The sequence below is a fragment of the Rhinolophus sinicus genome, linkage group LG15 (assembly GCF_036562045.2).
Source record: "Rhinolophus sinicus isolate RSC01 linkage group LG15, ASM3656204v1, whole genome shotgun sequence".
Classification (NCBI taxonomy): domain Eukaryota; kingdom Metazoa; phylum Chordata; class Mammalia; order Chiroptera; family Rhinolophidae; genus Rhinolophus; species Rhinolophus sinicus.
The window spans coordinates 26,020,644-26,042,813 of record NC_133764.1 but is presented as its reverse complement, the minus strand read 5'-3'; the positions used below and the strand labels follow the sequence as shown (position 1 = coordinate 26,042,813).

The 22,170-nt window shown below is 33.3% G+C and overlaps 1 protein-coding gene across 2 annotated transcripts; it reads left to right on the top strand.

Annotated features, from left to right (window-relative positions):
* Window positions 1-216: 216 nt before the first annotated feature.
* RAD51C (RAD51 paralog C) lies at window positions 217-21,838 on the top strand. Of its 2 annotated transcripts, XM_019736415.2 has the most exons (9): window positions 217-427; window positions 2,250-2,508; window positions 3,231-3,397; window positions 4,982-5,115; window positions 8,898-9,029; window positions 13,452-13,518; window positions 14,494-14,554; window positions 18,646-18,706; window positions 19,653-21,838. In XM_019736415.2, the coding sequence occupies exons 1-9, from the start codon at window positions 310-312 to the stop codon at window positions 19,767-19,769; spliced, it is 1,116 nt and encodes a 371-aa protein (XP_019591974.1). In that variant the 5' UTR covers window positions 217-309; the 3' UTR covers window positions 19,770-21,838. The 2 variants fall into 2 exon arrangements, with proteins under 2 accessions (XP_019591974.1, XP_074175855.1); XM_074319754.1 differs by lacking the exons at window positions 18,646-18,706; window positions 19,653-21,838 and adding an exon at window positions 15,178-18,638.
* The last annotated feature ends 332 nt before the right edge of the window (window positions 21,839-22,170 follow it).

Below are 22,170 nucleotides of genomic sequence, written 5' to 3'. Positions count from 1 at the left end.
TGGGCCTGCTCTCCATCTTGCTGTCTCCCTCTGTCTTTTTACTGTCAGGATGTACATTTAATGGGGAAACCCTAAATGGGATTTGGAAGAATCACGACAGAAATGGTGCGGACATACAGAAACTTAGCTTGCCTCCGCTGAGTGGCAAAGCCCAAGGCCGCGCGCGTGCAGCCAGGCCGCAGACCCCGCCCCTTCCGCTTTACGCCTGACGTCACACGGCGCAGCCGGGCTCCGGTGTGCGGGTCGCGCCGCCGAGGGTGTAATAGTTCTGGCTGTGCGCGACTGCGCGCGTAGGCGTCGGGCTTTGAAATGCAGCGGGATTTAGTGAGTTTCCCACTGTCCCCAGCGGTGCGGGTGAAGCTGGTGTCTGCGGGTTTTCAGACCGCTGAGGAAGTCCTAGAGGTGAAACCCTCCGAGCTCAGCAAAGGTAACGACTCCCGGCCATCTGAGGCACGCTGGCCGCCGTGTTGCCGCCTTCATCGCTGTTCTCCCGCCTGCAGGCTTCAGCCCAATCTCCAGATTTTGCTGCCGCCCCTGGCTGCGTTTACAAAGTGAAAAAGCTCATTGACTCCACTTAAACATGGTTTGAAAGGTTGGAGTTGTGGTCTTGAAAACATTTACTAGTTGCTTTCTCTGTCAGTGCCTGCTGAATGCCCTGAGGATTATTTCATTTATACTCTAAAGAACTCTGTTACGTGGATTATGCCCAATATATAGATGGAGGAACTGATGCTTGGGCAAGTGAAGTAACTTTTCAGTCTGACTGGACTAGGAAGTCGTGGAGCCACGATCGGAACCTAGTCTATTTAATTTTCGCTGTTTTCAAATCCAAGGGAGAGGGATTAACTTTGAGAAATGCAGGATTCGTGATAGGACCAGAGACACGAAGAATGAGAAAGGGAGTAGAATCCCCAGAATCTGGAGAAAGCAATAGACATCGCTTCTTTTATGTAATTCGTTGAAAAAACCCAAAACCTCACATTTCCAGAAGACTGTAGATAATACGTTGGTGGAAACCACTGCATCCTGAGTTATACGATGTGCCTAGAACTGCACTATTAAGATAGAATGTTAAGTCATTGCCCTTAACAATGTAAAATCAGGAGGTTTCAGTTCACCACCACTCAAGAATAAATGTTGTAGACCCAGTGTTAACTATTTTATATCTTACGCTACACTGCACACTGTGTCCCCCAAAGTTTGGTGGGCTCATTTTCTTTCAACAAGTTGGTTTTACCAAAAAAAAAGAAAAAAAAAAGATAGTCTTAACGATGATAATAGATAACAATTATTGAGCATTTTGGATGGCATTGGAATTCTACCAAGCTTTCTACATGTATTAAAAAAGTAACTTGCAAAAAAGTAACTTGCCCATACATGGTGACTGTATAGTCAGTTGTGCAGTCAGGATTTACAAACCCAAATCTGACTTCAGAGTTCAGGTTCTTAAATTGAATACGATTTTCATTGCCTTATCACCATTATTGTCTTTTGTTAGCACCAAATTTATAGTTCGTATCCTTACCAAATCAAACACTGATATATCAAACTCACAAGTGATGACATCCTCACCGTTATTTCTTTCATTAGCAGCTTGTTTTGTAATTGCTATTTTCTCTTTTCAGGCCATATTGTAAGATAGGAATGAAATTGTGTAGTGGAGGAAAGTATAAGTGTATTGTTTAAAATATTTGTGCATTGAATAATTGTTCTCATTAAATAGTTTGGAGTGATACATGAATTTTTCATGCCATTGTTTCCACGAAGTTTTTATTATAAATAATACCTGCACATGCATTTCTTAAAGTTGCATCTTGTTTTAGACAATTGAAGAGACCGTTTTCATTCTCTTCTGAAAAATAGTTTTGTATACCTTATGAGAGCAAGATAATTATAGCTTCATTAAACCAAAAGAGATAGTAAAAAGACTGACTGCTAATCCATTTTTATTTCTGTGTCCCGAGACACTTGTAAGTACTCAGAAATGCTTTACAGGTTTAGGGTTTTGAATTCTGTTTCTGAGGTAATAAGTCTTTTAAGTATGTGAAGACTAAGAAACATAAATGCTTTTATTAATTTGAAAGATTAAGTAGTAAATGAAATGTTACATTTTTATGTTTCTCTGCCCGTGGCAGCACTCTCGTTATCTAAAAATTAAAATTAATGAAGGCAACCCAATATAGCATGTTAGACGGTTTTAAATCTCTAAAGTCAGGGTTTTGTTTTGTTTTTTCTTATTCTACTTTCAGAAGTTGGTATATCTAAAGAAGAAGCCTTAGAAACTCTGCAAATTTTAAGAAGAGAATGCCTCACAAATAAACCAAGACCCTCTGGTACAGCTGAGTCAGGCAAGACGTGTACAGCACTGGACCTTCTTGAGCAGGAGCATACCCAGAGCTACATAATTACCTTCTGTTCAGCGCTAGATAATATTCTTGGGGGTGGAGTACCCTTAACCAAAATAACAGAAATTTGCGGTGCCCCAGGTGTTGGAAAAACACAATTATGGTAAAATAAAATGTTCCCTTTTAAGGGTGGGCTTAATAACACTTGATGTAATTAGTATTGTGCTATGGGTCTACAGTCAGGAGACCAAAAAAGACATGTGTGTTCATAATTTGTTGTGTATGTGTTCACACATCAAAAACCAACTTAACCATTTGTGTTACTTTAAGACCCCATCTTGATAAATTGATACAGTTACTTTAATATCAAAAATGTTTCTTTTGGGGGGAGGGGGTTCACACAATGTGAGGGATATAAATGATAAACGTCTAAGTATCACTTTGTCTTGTGCACCTGAAACTAATAAAAGAATAATAAAGGAAATTCATAGAAACAAACAAAATGTTTCTTTTGCAATGTTGTAATATCATTAGGGTAAATAAGCAGTCTTCTGCTTTACTATATAATTAATTCTTGAGAATACATATGAAGGTCAAATGTTTGAAAGTAGCTTTATGTATAATAACAAAGGGTTCCATTTCCAGTTCCAAAACAACTGAAATTCCTCACTCATGATTTCATAGGCACACTCTCTCCCTAAAGCAAGCATCAATTGATTCATATGTATTTGGAGCCATAGAAAGTCAGCCATCTCTGTTGTCTGGACGAGTATTTTTGCATTTATAAAATATTTAGTGGTACCTAACGGTGGTAATCTGGAGTTTGGAAAACACTGCATTAGAAGATTGTGATGATTTGTTCATTTGACTTCTTTCTCTTTGTAGTATGCAGTTGGCAGTAGATGTGCAGATACCAGAATGTTTTGGAGGAGTGGAAGGTGAAGCAGTTTTTATTGATACAGAGGGAAGTTTTATGGTTGATAGAGTGGTAGACCTTGCTACTGCCTGCATTCAGCACCTTCAGCTTATAGCAGGAACACATTTGGGAGAGGGTAAGTTAGCAAGTGATTCTCTTTTTTCTGTATAATAAAAGTAACTTGCATTTGTATTCGTCTCAAGCCTCAGCAAGAGACCGTTTGGAATGTGAAGCGTAATACTTGACAGTGTAGTAGGGTTAAATTCTCACATTCCTCTTACAAAATGAGAAATGGCACAACCTAGATTAGCCTTTTCTTCCTCTGTTATGGCCCTCACTTCTTACTTCAGGAGTTCTGGGGCAAAACTTGTGTATGTATTTCAATGTATGACTTCAAATCATACTCTGACCTGTCAGGTATAAACTAATTTTGTTGGACACTTTAGTATAAGTAAATATTGTCTCAATGCATTCAGTGTGTGTTGACTTCTGTTCCGGTTTTTCAAAAAACGAAGGGTCGTTTAGAAAAATCATGCCTGCAAACCTTTGGAATATTAAGCTGATTGACCTTATGGGGCGATGAGTAGTGTGTAATGAACTTCATGACTGTTAATTGTATTGCTAACGTGTTTGGAAAGGTTTTTTTGCGCTTGTTATGTGGAAATAGCGATTTAAAAAAAAGAAAAGTTAAAGGTAATTTATATTCAAGTTCTTTTCCTTTCACTTACTTGTAAAATTAAATGATTTCTGGTTTGCCTTTTTTTTTTACTTCATTTTATTTTTTAGATATGCAGTCCTTATTCTTTTCTCTAGAAGTTTTAAAAAAACATACTTTTCACAAATGCTTACATTCCGTTTAAATGTGTGTAATCAGCTGGATGTTTTTGTTTTCATGGGAATACTAGGTGTTCTTTTTAACTAATGACCAGTATATCTACTTAAAGTCCTTAAAGCTACCCAGGTCACAATATGTATTTGTAATAGTGTCTTAACTTAAAATCTTATTGTAAATATTGTAGGTGTAGCACTGCGATACGAAGCTTTTAATGATTACTGTGTGATTAAACTGTAATTTTTTTTGGTTAAAAATAAACTTTTAGAATGTATATTTGCAATAGGCAATGTTTTCTTGCAATGTTAACATTTAAGTATATTTTAAAATGCAGTAATTTTTATCTGGTTTCCCTCTGAAATATGTACAGAGCCAAACTAGTTTATTTTTTTAAAAATCCAACCTAAGTAGGAAATTTCATTTTATATCATTATTTCTATTTAAATATCAAATTATGCTACAGCATTTAAGGGGAAAAATGCTTCTTTTGAACATTTTTCTATTTAACTCTTAATGTGTAAAAAACAAGAAAGAGAAATTTCATTGTTATTTCTATTCAATGGAAGCCTATAACTAGAAATATGAAAAGGCAGGCATTCAAACTAGTTGTATATATATGAACAATTTCTAGATAGCCTCGTATGTAAGGAAACAGTGGAAAAGTAAAAATAAAGAGGACAGGAATTATGAAGTGATAGTTCATAGTAATTTTACTACAATTTTATCTTCCAGTTAAAGAGTTTTGTTACAGTAACAAAACCGAGTTTTGTTTAAGACACTATCACAGTGAACCATTTTGTTATTCAAAGGTATTGTTTTCCTGTAATCACCAATATATCAAAACAAGTAAAACTAATTATTTTGAGATTATTTTGTTGTTTATTTCAGAGCACCCAAAAGCTTTGGAGGATTTCACTCTTGAAAATATTCTTTCTCATATTTATTATTTTCGTTGTCGTGATTACACAGAGCTACTGGCACAAGTTTATCTCCTTCCAGACTTCCTTTCAGAACACTCAAAGGTAAGGCTCAAACTACTGAAATATAATCAAACAAGCATCTTTGGCGGTGTTTGATTAGCGTGAAAAATAAGTGAATAGTACAGTTGTATAAGCCAATTCAGAAAATCTCTTCCTTCCTTGTCCTACAATTTATTTATATTTACATTTATTTAGCATGTGTATATTAATATTCCCTAAGTAAGAAATTGAAGTAATATAGGAAGAGGTTTCACCTCCAGAAATTGCTGAATAGCTTCTATCAAATAAACTGTGTAGAGAGGTATAAAATGAAAAATAAAACTTCCTTTCTGCTGCTACTTCCCAGTACCTCTCCCCAAAGTTGACCACTATTCATAGTTCCTTGTGTCTTCTCAAAATAAGTTTTATACGTAGTGTAATATCTAGCTCCCCATTTTTAACAGTTGTTAATGGGATTATACTTTTTAATGTTCTGCACCTTCTATTTTGGCGTAGTGCTTTGCAAATTTTTCTGTATGAGCACATACGAGTATGGATAGACCTTCCTCTTTTTCAGCTACATATTTCATTTCACAAAGATACTTTTCACTGTTGGTGGGAATGCAGAATGGTACAGTTGCTGTAGAAAACAGTATGGTGGTTCCTCAAAAAATTGAAAATAGAACTGCCACATGATCCAGCAATTCTACTTCTGGGTATGTAACCAAAAGAATTAAAAGCAAGGTCTTGAAGAGATATTTGTACACCTATGTTCATAGCAGCGTTATTCACGGTAGCTGAAATGTGGAAGCAACGCAAGTGTCCATTCACGGATGAATAGATAAACAAAATGTGGTGTATACACACACACACACACACACAAAATGGACTATTCAGTCTTAAAAAGGAAAGAAAATCTAAATTTGACATATGCTACAACATGGATAACTTGAGGGCATTATGATAGCTGAAATAAACCAGTTATGAAAAAAGACATACTGTATGATTCTACTTTTATGAGATATCCAGAGTAGTCAAACGCATAGACAGCAAGTAGAATGGTGGTTGCTAGGGCCTGGGGGGGAGAGGAGAATGGGGAGTTATTGTTTAATGGATATAGAGTTTTACTTTTGATGAAAAATGTTCTGAGGATGCTAGCACAAGATTATAAATGTATTTAATACCACTAAACTGTACACTTAAAAATGATTAAGATGGTAAATTTTATATTTTATTACAATAGAAATGGGCTAAAGTAGGTAGTCTTAATTTATTTCCCCAATCCTCTATTGAACTTTTAGATGCTATTATTAACAATGGTTTGGAAATAACCCTTACACTATCTTTTGGTGTACATTTGTGAGTGCATTTATGGGATAAATGCTAAGTATTAGAATTGTAATATTAAAGATTATATATATCTTTAATTTTGATAAACATTACATATGACAAAGACTCTCCTTGACCAAATTTTAGTCAACCTCCTCAGAGCCTTCTTTTGGAATAGGCCTTGACCTTGATCTACATCCTGTCTTTGGCCTTACCAGCCCAGTTCATTTTTTGAATAATGTTGCTATCAACATGCGTGTATAATAGTAAAGAGTCCTTCTAAGTTAAAGAGAATCACTCACCCTTAATATCTGATCACCTTTGATATGTCAGGTTTCTCATTCCCCATCTTTGATGTACACGTCTTTGGCCTGCCTTTAGCAAGAATCCTGTTAGGTCAGTTTAACAAGAATCCTCCCACCCTTAATGTCTTCTCTTAGTAATTTTTTATTCACTGACACCCTTTCCCTGCTCCTTGGCTATAAATCCCCACTTGTCTTTGTTGTGTGTGAGAGTCAGCCCAATCTCTCACCTCTATTGTAATACCCCTATTGCAGTATTCTTGAATGTCTTCCTTACTGTTTTAACAAATGTCAGAATAATTTTTCTGTAACACAAATTGCCCTTTAAAAAGATTGCACCAGTGGATCGAAAATCAAGACCCAACTATATGTTGTCTACAAGAAACCCACTTTAAATATAAAGATACATATAGATTAAACGTAAAAAAAAAAAAAAAGTAAATGATTGGAGAAAGATATACTAGGTTAACACTCACTAATCAAAAGAATATGGAAGTAGCTATATTTCAGAAAGTTGACTTCATACAAAGGAAATATTACATAATGATAAAGGGGTTAATTCCCCCCAAAGACGTAATCTTCAACATGTGTGTGCCTGACAACAGAGCATCAAACTACATGAGGCAAAAACTGATAGAACTGCAAGGAGAAATAGATGACCACTATTACATTTGGAGACTTCGACACCTATTAGAAATGGATAGATTCAGCAGGCAGAAAACCAAGAAGGACATACGGGTAGCTGAATTCCTTAACACCATCAAGCAACTGGATGTGATGGATATCTACAGACTACTTCATCCAACAATAGCAGAATATACATTCTTTTCAACTCCACGTGGAATTTTCTCCAAGATAGACGTTGACGCAAAACTATCAGATCTCCCATCTGTTCTCCTAAGGGCCCATTTTCTTTTCAAAAAGTCATTTGTTTTCCTGTAAGTACCCTTTCTTCATTCTGTGGATTTTCTTTTTTACTTTCTTGATGGTGTCCACTGATACACAAAACTTTTAAATCCCGATGAAGTCCAGTTTATCCATGGGTGGTGGTTGCTTGTGTTTTTGGTGTCATACTCCTATATAAGAGTTCATTCCCAAATCCAAGATCATGAAAATTTTATTCCTGAGATAGTTTGTAGAGGAGGAAAAAGTTTTCCTTGATCCTCTTGAATTACAATAAAAAAGGTTTACTTATAGATGATAAATATTTTCATGACAGTTTCATTTCCAATATAATCCAAACAATGCTTCTACAGTGAAGTTAAAGTAATGTATAAACCTTAGATCCAAGAACAAACAGAATCTGGAAACTAATCATCCTAATGCAAACAAACAAAAAAATCCACAAGAGTATATGTTTTCTATCTAACAAGGATTAGGCTAAAGAAGAGGCTTTTGTGAAGCAATATGTAAGTCAGTCATGTTATACCTTTATTATTTAGAGTATTCATTCCCTCATTCAGTAAATATTTATTGGCACCTACTATGTGCTAGTTAGTTACAGGCACTGGGGAATGAGACAAGGTCCCTGCTCTCTTGGTGCTTATGTTCTAGTGGAGTAAGGGACGATTAACATGCAAACATATACATAAATAAGGTAATTTCTGATACTGATAGGAGCTCTGCAGACACTAAAATTGAGTGAAATGACAAATAATTCAAGACTAACCTGCCTCATGCTGAAGTCTGTATTATAACAGGTTCTGTAATGGTTAGTTGCCCTATAGTATATTTAAAATTAAAGGGGAAAAGTATACTATTAATTAAGTTTTTGAAGAAGGTATTATATGTAATATGTGAAGAGTTATGTTTATTAACATCAAAAGAATCCTGAAGGTAAAATTGATGTATTTAATTGAGAAACCTATTTTATATTAAGGCTTCAAAAGTGCTTTTTTATCAATGTAAAATACCCCTGTAAAGACTCTGTAAGTGGCAAACGGTAAGAAAATTTTAATTGCTCCCTTTTCTTTTTGTTGAATCACTTTTTTAAATTGATAAATTATCAAACCAGAGTCATTTTAACTTTTGGTGATCAGTGCAAAAAGCAGTGGATTAATAGATATATAATTACCCCAAATAAAGCCTTTGTAGAGTTGGATATAGAATCCTGGATATTAAGGGTTTTTTAATGCAGTAGACTATGCTTTTTTGATGTCATTTTAATTTTATTTTTAATACCAAACCTAATATCATTATCTCTTCTGTATTTAGGTTCGATTAGTGATAGTGGATGGTATTGCTTTTCCTTTTCGTCATGATCTAGATGACCTACCCCTTCGTACTCGATTACTAAATGGCTTAGCCCAGCAAATGATCAGCCTTGCAAATAATCACAGATTAGCTGTAAGTATTACTAGTCAAGAGAATTTTATAATAAAGATCATATAAACTATTATTGTCTAGAAATAGCAGAATAGAATTTGCCTGACTAAAAGCAAATCACATAGACACAGTTTTGAATGTAGTTTTGTTTTGGTTTCATTTTTATAAAAAAAATAATTCCAGTCATAAGTGTTGTGTATCAGTTTTTCTGGAAAATAATAAGCATAATCAAGATGCCATATTTTAAAAATGGACTTGGATGAAGAAATACCTTTGGTAATTGCAGTGTTTTCTTTGTCTAAAGCTACTTGATGGTTTTTAGGTAAGCTCTTCCAACATTCTCAATTTTCTTTTAACTGAGTCTTTGATTATTACATAGTGTACAATCACAGTCAGACAAATAGGAAAATTACATAGCGTAAACAACCACGATATTTGGAAGTAGAGCTACTTCTTCTAGATTTGAAATGTGAAGAGAGAGGTAAAGATAAGTTCAGAGTGAAGAGATAAAAAGGAGTGACATAAAAACTGGTTTCTACTGTCTTTTTTGCCATCACTTCCTACTCTGCAGCCCCCTGCCACCACTAACATAAATATACACACTAGTTGGCGAATGGAGGAAGTCAAACTGCTTAACTTGATTTTCTTGTCATTACCCTGATTAGAGAGTCCTTAGCACATACCTGTAATATATCATAAGTAAATAAAGAACTCTTTGATAAAAATCATTTCAAAAAACACATGTTTTCTTTTGAATTCTTAGATTTTGTTGTTTAACAAAATAATTCATCTCTTTTGAATTATTTTTTTTTCAGGGCTTTTTTAAATTAGTTTCAGGTGTTAGGTTTTTTTTTTGCCATGTGCTGAAAAGCGTAGTGTCCCATCTTTGAATTATTTCTTGCCATTAATTTGTAATTTAAGCATTCTGTTAATATCAATGAAAAGTCCCCAATAGAGGGCACTCAAGACTAATAGGTTGCATAGTTCTTAGATTTTTGTTTGTCTTGAACAGAAATAGCTTTATTTTTTCTGATTAAAAACAGTAATCCAGTCAATAACATGGAATATTATGCAGTGTTTATGAAGATAATTAAATATACATGTACTAACATGGAACAAGATATGATTAAGTGAAAAAATTCAAGTTGCATATTTAGTGTGATCCCATTTTTAAGAAAAATTAAAATTATATATGTGTATTTATATTTATATATATGAAGAAAAAGATCTGAAAGAACCAAAACATTCACAGTGGCTACTTAGAGAGATAGGAATTTGTGGGGTTGAGGGCATACTTTTCGCTCTTATTTTATAAATTCTTCTTTGCTTAATTTTTAATTTCTCAGTTAGCATGTGAAGCATGTATGACCTTTGATAATAAATATATTTTACAATTTTAAGTTATAAGTGCTTGCTCTAAAAAAATTCTAAACAATCAAAAATGTAGAAAGTAAGCAATTATATTATCTATTACCCAGAGATTATTACTGAGTTTAGTGTACATGTTTTTCCAAACTTATTCTATGCATACATAAACATGTTTTTCAAGTGAGATATTATGTATGCTATTATGCAAAACAATATTTTGTTGTTCACTTAAAATATTATGAACATCTTTCTGTGTACAATGCTTGTTACCTTAACAGTTACCAAGTATTCCATTGTATGATTGTAGTATAGTTTTTTAACAGCCTCCTTATTGATTGTAAAGTTGGCTCCAGTTTTTAACCATTTAAAACACTGCAATCAACAGCTTTATATGTGCTTCTTTGTCCATTTGCCCGTTTATTCCTCCTGAAAGTATTAAGCCAAAGGGATATCTCTGTTTTTAAACATTTTGTGAAATACTATCAAATTACCTCCAGAACGAATGTTCCAAAGTATGTACGTTCTCTGCAGCAATGAATAGGAATTCTTGTTTTCCCATATCTTTACCAACTTTGTCTTTTAAATCTTTGTTAAGCTGATGTGGAGAGACTCCTTTTAGAGATGCATTTATTTGACTATTAGCCGAAATGCTTTTTAGAACAATTTTATTGAAATATAATTAACATACCATAAAATTCATCCTTTTAAAGTGTACAATTCAGGGTTGTTTTTTTTGTATATTCAGAGTTGTGCAAGTATCACTATTATCTAAATTTAGAACATTTCCATCACCCCCAAAATAAATCCCTAACCCATTAGCCATCATTCCCCATTGCACCCTTCTTTCAGCCCCTAACAACCTACTAGTCTGCCATTTGTCTCTATGGATTTGCTTTTCTCGATATTTTATATAAATAGAATTATACAATACGTGGTCTTTTACGTCTGGCTTCTTTCACTTAGCATAATGTTTTCAAGATTCATCCATGTTATGGCATATATTGGCATCCTTTTTATGACTAATTTTGCGTTTTTTTGATATCCCACATTTTATCTGTTCATCAGTGAAAGACATTTGGGTAGCAGAAGCCTTTTTAAAGCAATGAAGTTAATAACTTCAAACTGATTGATAATTCACAATTTTAAAGACTCATTCTTTAGGAGCTTGGAGTAATCACACAATTTTCATTTGTATCCTCGTAAACCCAACATTTTTGCAGAAGTAGTGTAATTATTTTATAAGTATTTGCTAACAGCAAATTCTAATTTTGGATGTTGAACAGCTGGTAAGCAGTATGTTTATTTACATTTTCCTCAAGATACATAATGGATGAACTAAGTACTCCCTGAACAAGTGCTATCTGGTAGAACTTTCTGCAAAGATAAAAACATTGTTTAATACAGTAGTTGAATGGCTATTGAGCACTTGAAATATGGCTAGTCCTACTGAGGGCCTGAATTTCTAGTTTTATAATTTAATTTTAAAAAGTTATGTGTGGCTAATGGCTGCAGAATTAGATAGTGCACCTCTAACCAAAAAATGTTGGTGTAAGTAAATATCTCAGTTGCTAGAGCTTAAACACTTGGTAGTATGTACAGTAAAGGGTATTATTCAGCATTTTGGGGATGCCATTTAGTCATGTATTTCAGTTAATTACTAATTTAAATTCCTGCTTAGCTTGTTTAAAATTCCTGACATGAGATAACACATGGGGAAACTGCTATGGCACTTAAGGGGAGGAGAACTAGAAGAAAGTGATGTCATCAAAATGGTGCCTAATTGAGATCTAGATGGATTACAGATTTCTCCTTTGTAGATAAACAGAAATTTTAGAGTGTTATCACACTGCAATGGGAATAGCCAAACAGGCTTTTCTTTCTTAGTTTTCTTACAAAACTGATGACTTTTTCAGAGTACGTACCTTTTCTCATTGCTTTTCATAGGCATTCTTTATCAATTTCAGCCTGCAATAGTATCTATCTTATTTCTGGAGGGAAGATATGTATTGGAAGAATATTTAAAATAACTGTTTCTGGAGAATTTGGGGTAAGAAGGAGCCAGATAATCTGACTTTTACTGTATTAAGTCAACCTTAAACACTTTCGTTTTCTCTACTTTAAAATTACTGCTTTCAAAAGATGGACTCTTTGCTGTAGACTACTATTTAATCCAAGAGAATTAGCAATGTTTTTGGACTTGAGGGCCATCTGCCAGTACTGTAACACCTATGTCTATTACCAGCAGACTAGTATAGTCATAATTTGGGGTCATTTGACCTGATTACTGGGTTTTATTTTTTCTCAGTTCTACTTAATCTATACTGTACATTCTCTATGGTTTTAGGTCTCTTCTCATAATTCTTTGCCTCAGTTTCTTTTTATCTTAAAATCATAAATCATAATACTGTATTTGTTTCTTCCCTAAAAATGTAAGCATTGAGTTATTTATTAAGAATCTGATACTCCTTTGCATAAATATATTCATTCTAGAGAGGCCACAGTGGTACAGAACACAGACTCAATCCTTCTAAGCTTCTGATTTCTCATATGTTAAACTGGAATAATAATACCTCATTCATAGAGTAGTTGTGGAGATTAGATAAGAGAATGAAGGTAAAGCACTTAGCATAATTTCTGGCATGTATTACGTACTCAATAAATGTTTATTACCAATACACATGTTGCTGCTATTGATCTGGTTGTTTGTATTGGTTTATACAAAACTTAAATTTTAAAAGCGAGGTTTTTTTCCCCCAGTGCTCCCAGTTATGAAATTTTTATACATCGTCTCTTTGAGACTTTATGTATTATCTATTATATTTTTCACTTTCCATTTTTACAATAAGAACATCTTTGTTCTTGCCTGTTAAAAAATGTTTTGTGTTCAATAGAATTATGTTTTCAGATAACTACTCACTTTTATGAGTAAATTTTAAAATTATCAGAAAAGTTTTCATTACCTAAATACATCTTTCTTTAAATTAGATTATATTCAGAATACTAAAATCACAGGACTATTTACTTGATCATTTTTGGAGGAGACTCACCTAATTTTCTCACATTTTGTTTTTGTAGGTAATTTTAACCAATCAGATGACAACAAAGATTGATAAAAATCAGGCCTTGCTGGTACCGGCATTGGGTGGGTAATTAATCAGATAAACATTTTTGGTTAAACACATTTTTTCTATCTCTTTCATTTGATGCTTATTGAGTATTATAAGCTTCATGAAAGCAGAAACTTTATGTCTTATTCACTGATGAATCTTAGCACAGAATACTGTGCCTTTAGATTCTTTCGTTATTTATAATTAACAAACATTTATTCAGCATCCACTATATGGCAACTGTTATGTTTGGTACTGAGCATATAAATACTAGGGGTGCCAAAAAGATGTATACAAGTGGGCACTTTGATCAACGTTACTCAAGCAGTAGTTTCCCGTAATCAGAAGTGTCTGGACACTGATGGTTGCCACTTTGAGCACCTCTTGTAACTGCAGAAGTCAAACGTGACTTGCATTCATCTTCTGTTATCGGTATATATTGAGTATTACAATTTTAATAGTTTTTTTCCTTTCTTAAAACGTGTATACATTTTTTTGGCACCCTCTGTATTTATAAGATTACTCTTGCCCTTGGAAGGCTCACAGTCTTAGGCAGGAGGAAGGGTGAATCCATTTAAATACACATTACACTACAGTGAATAAACTTGTGACTTTGTTTCTAACCTCAGTCATGGTTTTTAGAACACAGTGCTTCAAGATTTATTTCTACTAAAATCTTCAGGAATATTTTGTGAGAGTTTTTGCTTTTCTTCTGATGGTCAGAAATATGTAAGTAGTCCTAATGACATGGAAGATTGACAAATATGTTAACTCAAACTACAAAGTTTTCTAAAAGCAAATAGAAGATAATGAGGATCCTCAGTATTTCCATAGATATGTAAAAGTCTATTAATCTTCGGATGTTATCCATGTGCTAGGTTTTTTCAAACCAAATATACTCTCGTTATGTTAAATTAAGTAAAACTGTATTTGGTCAGAGGTATTCTGAGCGATTTACAATTTAGTTAATAAGGCAATAATATACAGTTATTATATTCTTTTTCCCTCAGGGGAAAGTTGGGGACATGCTGCTACAATACGTCTAATCTTTCATTGGGACCAAAAGCAAAGGTCAGTATAGAAACAAGTTAAAAATTCTAAATATTGGGATAATTACGTTAAACACTTACCAGTTTCTCAGAGCTAGTCGGGTAGATGAGATCTGCAGTGCCCTATGGACTAAAGCTTTTGTTACCTTGTCCTTAATCACCTAGAGCAAACATAGAAACATATTTTTATCTGCACATTTAGCTACATAGGAAATTCTTTGGAATATTTAAATGATGGGGTGCATCTGAAATGAGTAGGTGGCCAAGGAATGCTACCTTCTAAAGCTCTTTGAAATCAAGTACGATTTATTAGCCATGCAGAAGGAGGTGGGTACTCTGTGTTCCTGGAAGGGAGTAAAAGAATAAAATCGGGACAAAAGGAAAACTGTTGAGGTTAGCTTTAGGACTAATTTATGTGGAAAATAGGATGGTTTTTCTTAGTTGCTTAATACATTTCTTATATGAAATTGTGTCTACTTTTGTTTTCTTTTGTATTTTCCTATCTTGCTTTTGTTATTCAGTTACTTACCTGACTTTCACTGGTATTGTTCTTTAAAATAAAACTGTGACAGCATGAAACCTTTGTATTTGTTTTTAAAGCTGCTGAGCAAGTGAACACACCAGCTTTTATTTTCTTTAAAATAGGTAATTGAAGGCTGCAGAAATCTTTTATTCTACACGTCTAGAAATGTCAGATTTATGCCAGCCTCTCTGCTTTGAGATTAATTGGTATAATCTAGAGAACTTGGTTTGGAAATGCTATTAATGAAAGGGAGAAATTGAGATAGCATGTGGGCAAAGATGGAAAAATGGATTGCTTAAATACATATTGGGTCTGGTCAGTGATATTGTCTGTTTCTTTATCTGTATTTCTTTGTTCTACAAAATGAAAAAAATCATGCCTCACCAAGTTAGGTTTTACTAACTCTGAGCTCATAGCAGAATCGATCACACTTTCATACATCTTTTCAACAAATTCATGCAGTTTGTGTCTCTTTTAAGGATGGCATTTCCAGGGCTCAGGTAACTTTTTTTTTTATATAATACATAGTACTTTACAATTGACTACCATCCCCCCAATTCTGTAAACAAGTCATTGTACACTGGATTCACAAAAGGAGTTCTTTTCTCAGCAACAAACCCTATTGTAAAGATTTGGCAACAGTTCTCCAAATGTGTCTTTTGAATATACTGCTTATACTTTCCCACATTTAGGTTTTCTGCAAAGTGCATACTACTAATGTTCTTAGAAATTCTGCTTGAGCTAGTATATAATAGTAGTCTTCCACTAGTCTATTAAATACTCACTGGTAGAATACATCTAAGAAATGAGAAAATAGTAGCAGAACAAGATGTTTTATTTTATTGTACATATTTATGCACTTATCAGAAGGAGAAGTTTGCCGTTTTTATCTAATTCTCAGAGTTAGCATTGGTTAGGCACCCATGAGATCAGAAAATCATGCTTGCTTTTTTAGTTAACCATTTTATGACTTCAGCTTCTTTCTGATCCTTTCCAAGAAATTAGAAAATGGTGTAGACCACTGACATTGAATAATAGATTTAGGGGAAATCTACTGTTCTATAAAAATTTTCCTATGTCCCATGCTATCATTTTAGTGAGTCCTTGCTTATGGTATGTATTTAACTGGGCACTTTATAAATAACATTTCATGTAATCCCTTCAGTAATTCTTTGAAGAATTTATACATATTGTCACTAACAGTGAGAAGACCAAGGCCCACAAGATTAAGTAGTAAACAATAACTACCATTTATTGAATATTAATTGGCCTTTATTATGCCAAGCATTGTGTGTATGTATAAAATTTCGTTTTCCAAATACCTCTATGAAATAGGTAGTAGTACCTACATTTTATAGTTGACTCTATAATAGAGTCCATTCCTTTCTCCTATAATTGCTGCTTCTAGAATGCAATTATAGTATTATGTTGATTGCCAGCAAATCTGAAGGTAGAGCTCTTACACTCCTATTTCAGTAAAACCCTTTTTCTCCAGACTGTTTTTTTTTTTTTTTCAGGCTGTGGATATATGATCTGTAATATGCACACTTTATTATAATCAGAATAAGTTGACCTCATTTAATAGAATTAAAATAGTTTTGTTCTTCATTATTTGAGACCAGCTATCTTTAAATCATTAAAGTTGCATGGAATCTTGTATGTGATTTAAAACTCTGTTTATCTTGAAAGGAAGGAAATAGAAATTCCCCCTGGGGGAAATAGTTATGAAAATGAACACCTCCCATTTGAGCAGAAATCTAAAAATCTTGACTAGACACATTTATATTGAGAATTGAACCTAAGTATCCCATCTCATGACCCAGTCCCCATCCTTCACCAGAAACACCTGATTGTTACCCTTTGACTAATAATGGAATAGCATTCCAACAGTTATTAAAAAGAAATGCTTTCATCTCGGTCCTGTTTATTGTGTGGGTTTTCCTTCAATTTGCATATTCATGATAACATGAGGCTGAGATTGTTCAGAATTATCCCGCTCTTTGCCAAGAAGATCTGGTGGTAGAGTGGAGTAATATATCAACACCCCCACACAGAGTTTCGTATGTGTACTCAGCTTTAGAGCACAAACTGTGCTTCTGTCTTGTTTCTTCCTGACCCAAACTATGTAGTTCAGCCATATGTTAAGCTTCATTTCAGCTGGGGCCATGAGCCAAGTGATTATTTGGTTTAGTTTCTTGTTTAAAAAGATCTCTTGGGATTCAGACATGAAATATAAAATTTTATTTTTACATAGAAATTTGAGGAAGATTCTCAACCTGAATACTTAATGCCCATTTGACTTTAGGATTTTTAGTACACATCTAAATGCTTCTTAAAAGCTCATTACTTTTTAATAATTTTCTCAGAAAAGTCGGATGAACTGGGTACCTTATTGGACATGGTAATATGAGGTGATTTAGATACTAATTTTTCATAAGGTTAGCTAATTTTTGTTCTATTGAATCAAAAAGAGTGATTTTTTAATAAGGTGGGTTAAAATACACCGTGCCTCTATTTTTCCATTACATTTTGTATTCAAGAAGTAATATCAACCCTAAAAGCATTGTAAAAATTTATAATCTCACCCCCTAACAACTATTCTTATATTACATATTGCTTAGCAGTTATTTTATTTATGCATACAGTTGCAATTATGGAGTATATGACATTTTCGATACTGCTGTTTTCATCCTGAAAGTACAAACCTAAAACTAAGCTAATAGACCAGGTCTCTGATTGCTTCTCTTTTAAATTTTGCCTCTGTAGAGGGGCAATTTCAAAATTAAGAGAGTAACAGATCATAAACTAAGATGTCCTTTTTGAATTGTCTTTGAAAACAAATCAACATTATAGATAAATAAATAATCTTTTAACTCTGAGAGTCTATGATTCTTCTCTAAGTTAATACAATATTTGTCCTATTGTGACTGGCTTTACTTCATTTAGCATAATGTCTTCAAGGTTTATTTTAGCATGTGTCATAATTTCTTTCCTTTTTAAGACTGAATACTATTCCATTATATGTATATACCACATTTTTGTTAACCATTCATCTGTCAGACACTTAGGTTGCTTCTACCTTTTGGCTATTGTGTGTAAGTTATATCACTTTTAAAGTAATTTTAAAAGACACTTTAAAATTTTTTGCTTGTATTTGTGCTGTTATAGTATTTAAACGTAGTTAATAAGAGCTTAGAATTTTATTTCTCAACTATTTTCAGCTTTCTGTTTTATATTATTTACTACTCCGTAGAATACATAATAAAATCCTTGTTCTGACCTTGTTCTGTCATGACGGTGGTTTTTCTATTTTCAAATAAAATATAAAATAATTTATTTGAATCAGTTGTTAGACCTTTATGTTGCTTTAAAATTTCACCTTAATATAAACAAGTCTATATGTAATAATTACATGCATACATATAGCTATTCTTTGAAGGGAATATTTCAGATATTTCTTTGCTTTCTGTGTCCTTAGAGAAATAATAGAATTATAGTTAAAAAAAAAACTAAAAATGATCAAATCAGTCATCTGAATTAATTAATTGGGATCATGTGTTTGTGTATATTTATTCTTTTTCTCTAAGCAGGTTGGCAACATTGTACAAATCACCAAGCCAGAAGGAATCTACAGTACTGTTTCAAATCACAGTCAGTATTATTTGGTTAGAGTGGGATTTTGGTATTGGTGGGCAGTAATGAGCTAAAGAAAGCATTTACAAATTGCTTCTGTTAAGTTCTGTAGGCAGCAAGCCTCTTTGAGGACAGCTTTTGATACTTAGAAATATCCCCCAATATTAGTATATATTCACACAATATTCTAGTCACAATTGGACTGAAATTTATGCTTAGGAACAGAGGAGATACATATTTGTAGGGTAATGTTTTCCATGTCATATGTAATGTCAGGATATTAAGGATTTTAAAAGTGAAACTTGTGAAAGATTTTCAGAAAAGAAAACATACCAGTCTTACTCAATGTGATCTATAGATCTGTCATAGCCACCAAATATATCCCACTTTAAAATGTTAATTTTCCTGTAATTGTACATCACGGAACACACATCTTAGACTGAAATACGCATATTTATCAATAGTGTTGAGCCAAATATTTTCTTGGCATCTCATATTTTAAGGACAAAAACAGAAACAGAGATTCTGAAACTGAATTATCCAATTAGTCTTTGCACTGCCTCGGTGCATTTAAAGTAATCTAATTGGAAAACTTTAGAGTACTTAATTGTGAAAATAAGTTTGTGAAGCACCTAACTAATTGGTACATGTTACTTCCTTTTACCTATTCCAATAGAATCACCATGAGGTTAGGATTGTCTTTTAGAGAACATTTTTATAATGCAATGTTATTTCTGTGTGTATGTATATGTATAAATAAATATATATAAAATACTGTAGTATAAAACATTTTTACAGCCCTGGTTTTGGACATCTATCCATGAGGTTTATCCTCTTCATTCACAGTGGTTGATAATGTCTATCCCAAGAATAAAGGAGCTCTGTTATCAATTAAAAAATATTTGGAAGGCCAATTGTTATTTTAGATGTTCTTAAAACACACATGTATTTTTTCATCTTGCAGCCTCAGGGATTTAGAGATGCTGTTGTTGCTACTACATGTTCATTGCAAACAGAACGTTCATTGAATTCCCGGAAACGGTCACGAGAATCAGAGGAAGAACAGGAATTCAAAGACTAGTCTTAAAAGTATACATACGTGTGGATGCTGTGAGATGCAATGTATACAAGTAGTAGATTTGTTACTTTAAAATATAAACACATACTGTGTCATGAATGAATCAGGAATATGTGAAATGAAATATGTATACATATTTAACGAATACGATTCTCTAAATTTTTCTAAATCAGTGTTCTACAGTTATAATTTGCCCTATTTTTATTTTTAGTAACATTCAGGAGGGATGATATAGGGATGTATTTTGCAGATGTGGAAAGCTGATTTCATGTGGCTAGTCTGAATTTACCATTCAGTCTATTTCTTCCTACTTTCTTTCTAATTGCCTAGAAAATCCTAGGAAGAAAAGATTGTTTTTTTTTCACATTCCTTTTGTGTTCTCTGTAAATGTAGCTTTGATAATTCTTAAAATGACCCGTTTTATTATTATAAAGAAAAGCCAGCATCCTGAGTCAGCATATCATTATATTCAGTTTCACAGGTAGGATACAAATTATAGATGACTAATCTGATTTTAGTAGCCTCAATTCTAAAATCTAAGCCATTTGTTTATTTTTTAATGTTATTTTATAATGTTAAGGGAAGGACTTTGGAACTGTTATCCCATTGAGAAATTGTGTGGAATATATATCTTCCAGAATAGTCAAGTTGATTAGTCAAGTCGATAAGCTCAGTTATTTATTTCTACATTTTTGAAACATGGTGTAATTCATTCTAGAATTCTAGGTTTATTGACATTTTCCTTTGAATAACCTTAACACTGCTTGAATAAATTAAAAATTTAGGTTTAATGGTTTCAAAATCATCTAATAATGTTTTGTCACCTAGTTTTTAGTACTTCTCACTTCATTCACAAAATTTACTTTGGTTCCTAGTGGAAGAAAATTATTTAAATAATTATTTTATACTGTGACAAACATATTTTCCAGATTTTAGTGACATTTGGTATTTCCTGTCCCAGACTGAACACTAAATTTATAAAACTTAAAAATATAATTATTTTGTAATTGACTATTCGTAGAATAACCATAGTTTGCCAGGACTTTTTGAGATTGAAAGTGGGCACTGCTGACAGTTACACCAGGACAGTGGACATAAACCAGGATTCTCCCAAGCAAATCAGGTTTATGGTCATCCTAATTATATAAGATTAATTTTAAATGACTACTTTAATGTAAGATAACTGATTGTGACTATCTTATTTTTGAGGGTTTTAAGGCATATATTTTTATTTTAATTAATGCAATAATTGTAGAAAATTACTCATCATTTTATATTCTATCTGCTCAAATCATAAAAATGAGAGTGAGGGGTTTGTAAGTGATAAATATCAGTGTTACCAGGCATCAGATACAGTAGGATCTCATTTTATAAAGTATTATAACACTGTGCTTTTAATAACTATAGGACCCTGAAAATAGACAAACCCCATTATATTTGTTTGTAACACTTTTAAAATAAAATTTACATATGATAGCCTTTCAAAGTTGTTGCTATTGCTTAAATGATATTTATTTTTCTAGTTATACAGTTAAATGTTAGTTTAACATTTGGGCTGCAATAATCTTTTTTTTTTAAGTTTATTGGGGTGCTAACTGTTAGCAAAGTTACATAGATTTCAGGTGTACAATTCTGTAATACATCATCTGTATATGACATTGTGTGTTCACCACCCAGAGTCAGTTCTCTTTCCATCACCATATATTTGATCCCCTTTACTCATCTACCACCCCTGTTCCCCCTTACCCTCCGGTAACCACTAAACTATTGTGTCTATGAGTTTTTATTTCTTCATTTGTGTGTCTTGTTCTTGTTGTTTTCAGTTTTATATACCATATGTCAGTGAAATCATATGGTGCTCTACTTTTTCTGTATGACTTATTTCACTTAGCATTCTAATCTCAAGGTCCATCCATGTTGTCGCAAATGGTACTATTTCATCTTTTCTTTTGACCGAATAGTGTTCCATTGTGTATATATACCACAACTTCTTTATCAATTCATCTCTCGAAGGACACTTTGGTTGTTTCCATGTCTTGGCCACTATTAGTAAATCTGCAATGAACATTGGAGCACATATGTCTTTATGGATGAATGTTTTCAGATTTATTGGGTAAATACCAGGAGAGGGATAGGTGGGTCATATGGTAATTCTATTCTTGAGGAACCTCCACACTGCCTTCCATAGCGGCTGCACCAATCTGCATTCCCACCAACAGTGTATGAGGGTTCCTTTTTCTCCACAGGCTCTCCAACACTTGTTACTATTTGTCTTGTTGATGACAGCCATTCTAACCAGGGTGAGGTGATATCTCATTGGGTTTTTATTTGCATTTCTCTGATGATTAGTGATGTTGAGCATTTTTTCATATGTCTTTTTGCCATTTGTACGTCCTCTTTGGAG

Excerpts from the sequence above, each read along its gene's own strand:
- RAD51C (XM_019736415.2), top strand. The coding sequence starts at position 310 with ATGCAGCGGGATTTAGTGAGTTTCCCACTGTCCCCAGCGGTGCGGGTG. Across the intron at positions 3,398-4,981 it reads AGGAACACATTTGGGAGAGG|AGCACCCAAAAGCTTTGGAG; the intron begins GTAAGTTAGCAA and ends TGTTTATTTCAG. Across the intron at positions 18,707-19,652 it reads CAGTACTGTTTCAAATCACA|CCTCAGGGATTTAGAGATGC; the intron begins GTCAGTATTATT and ends TTCATCTTGCAG.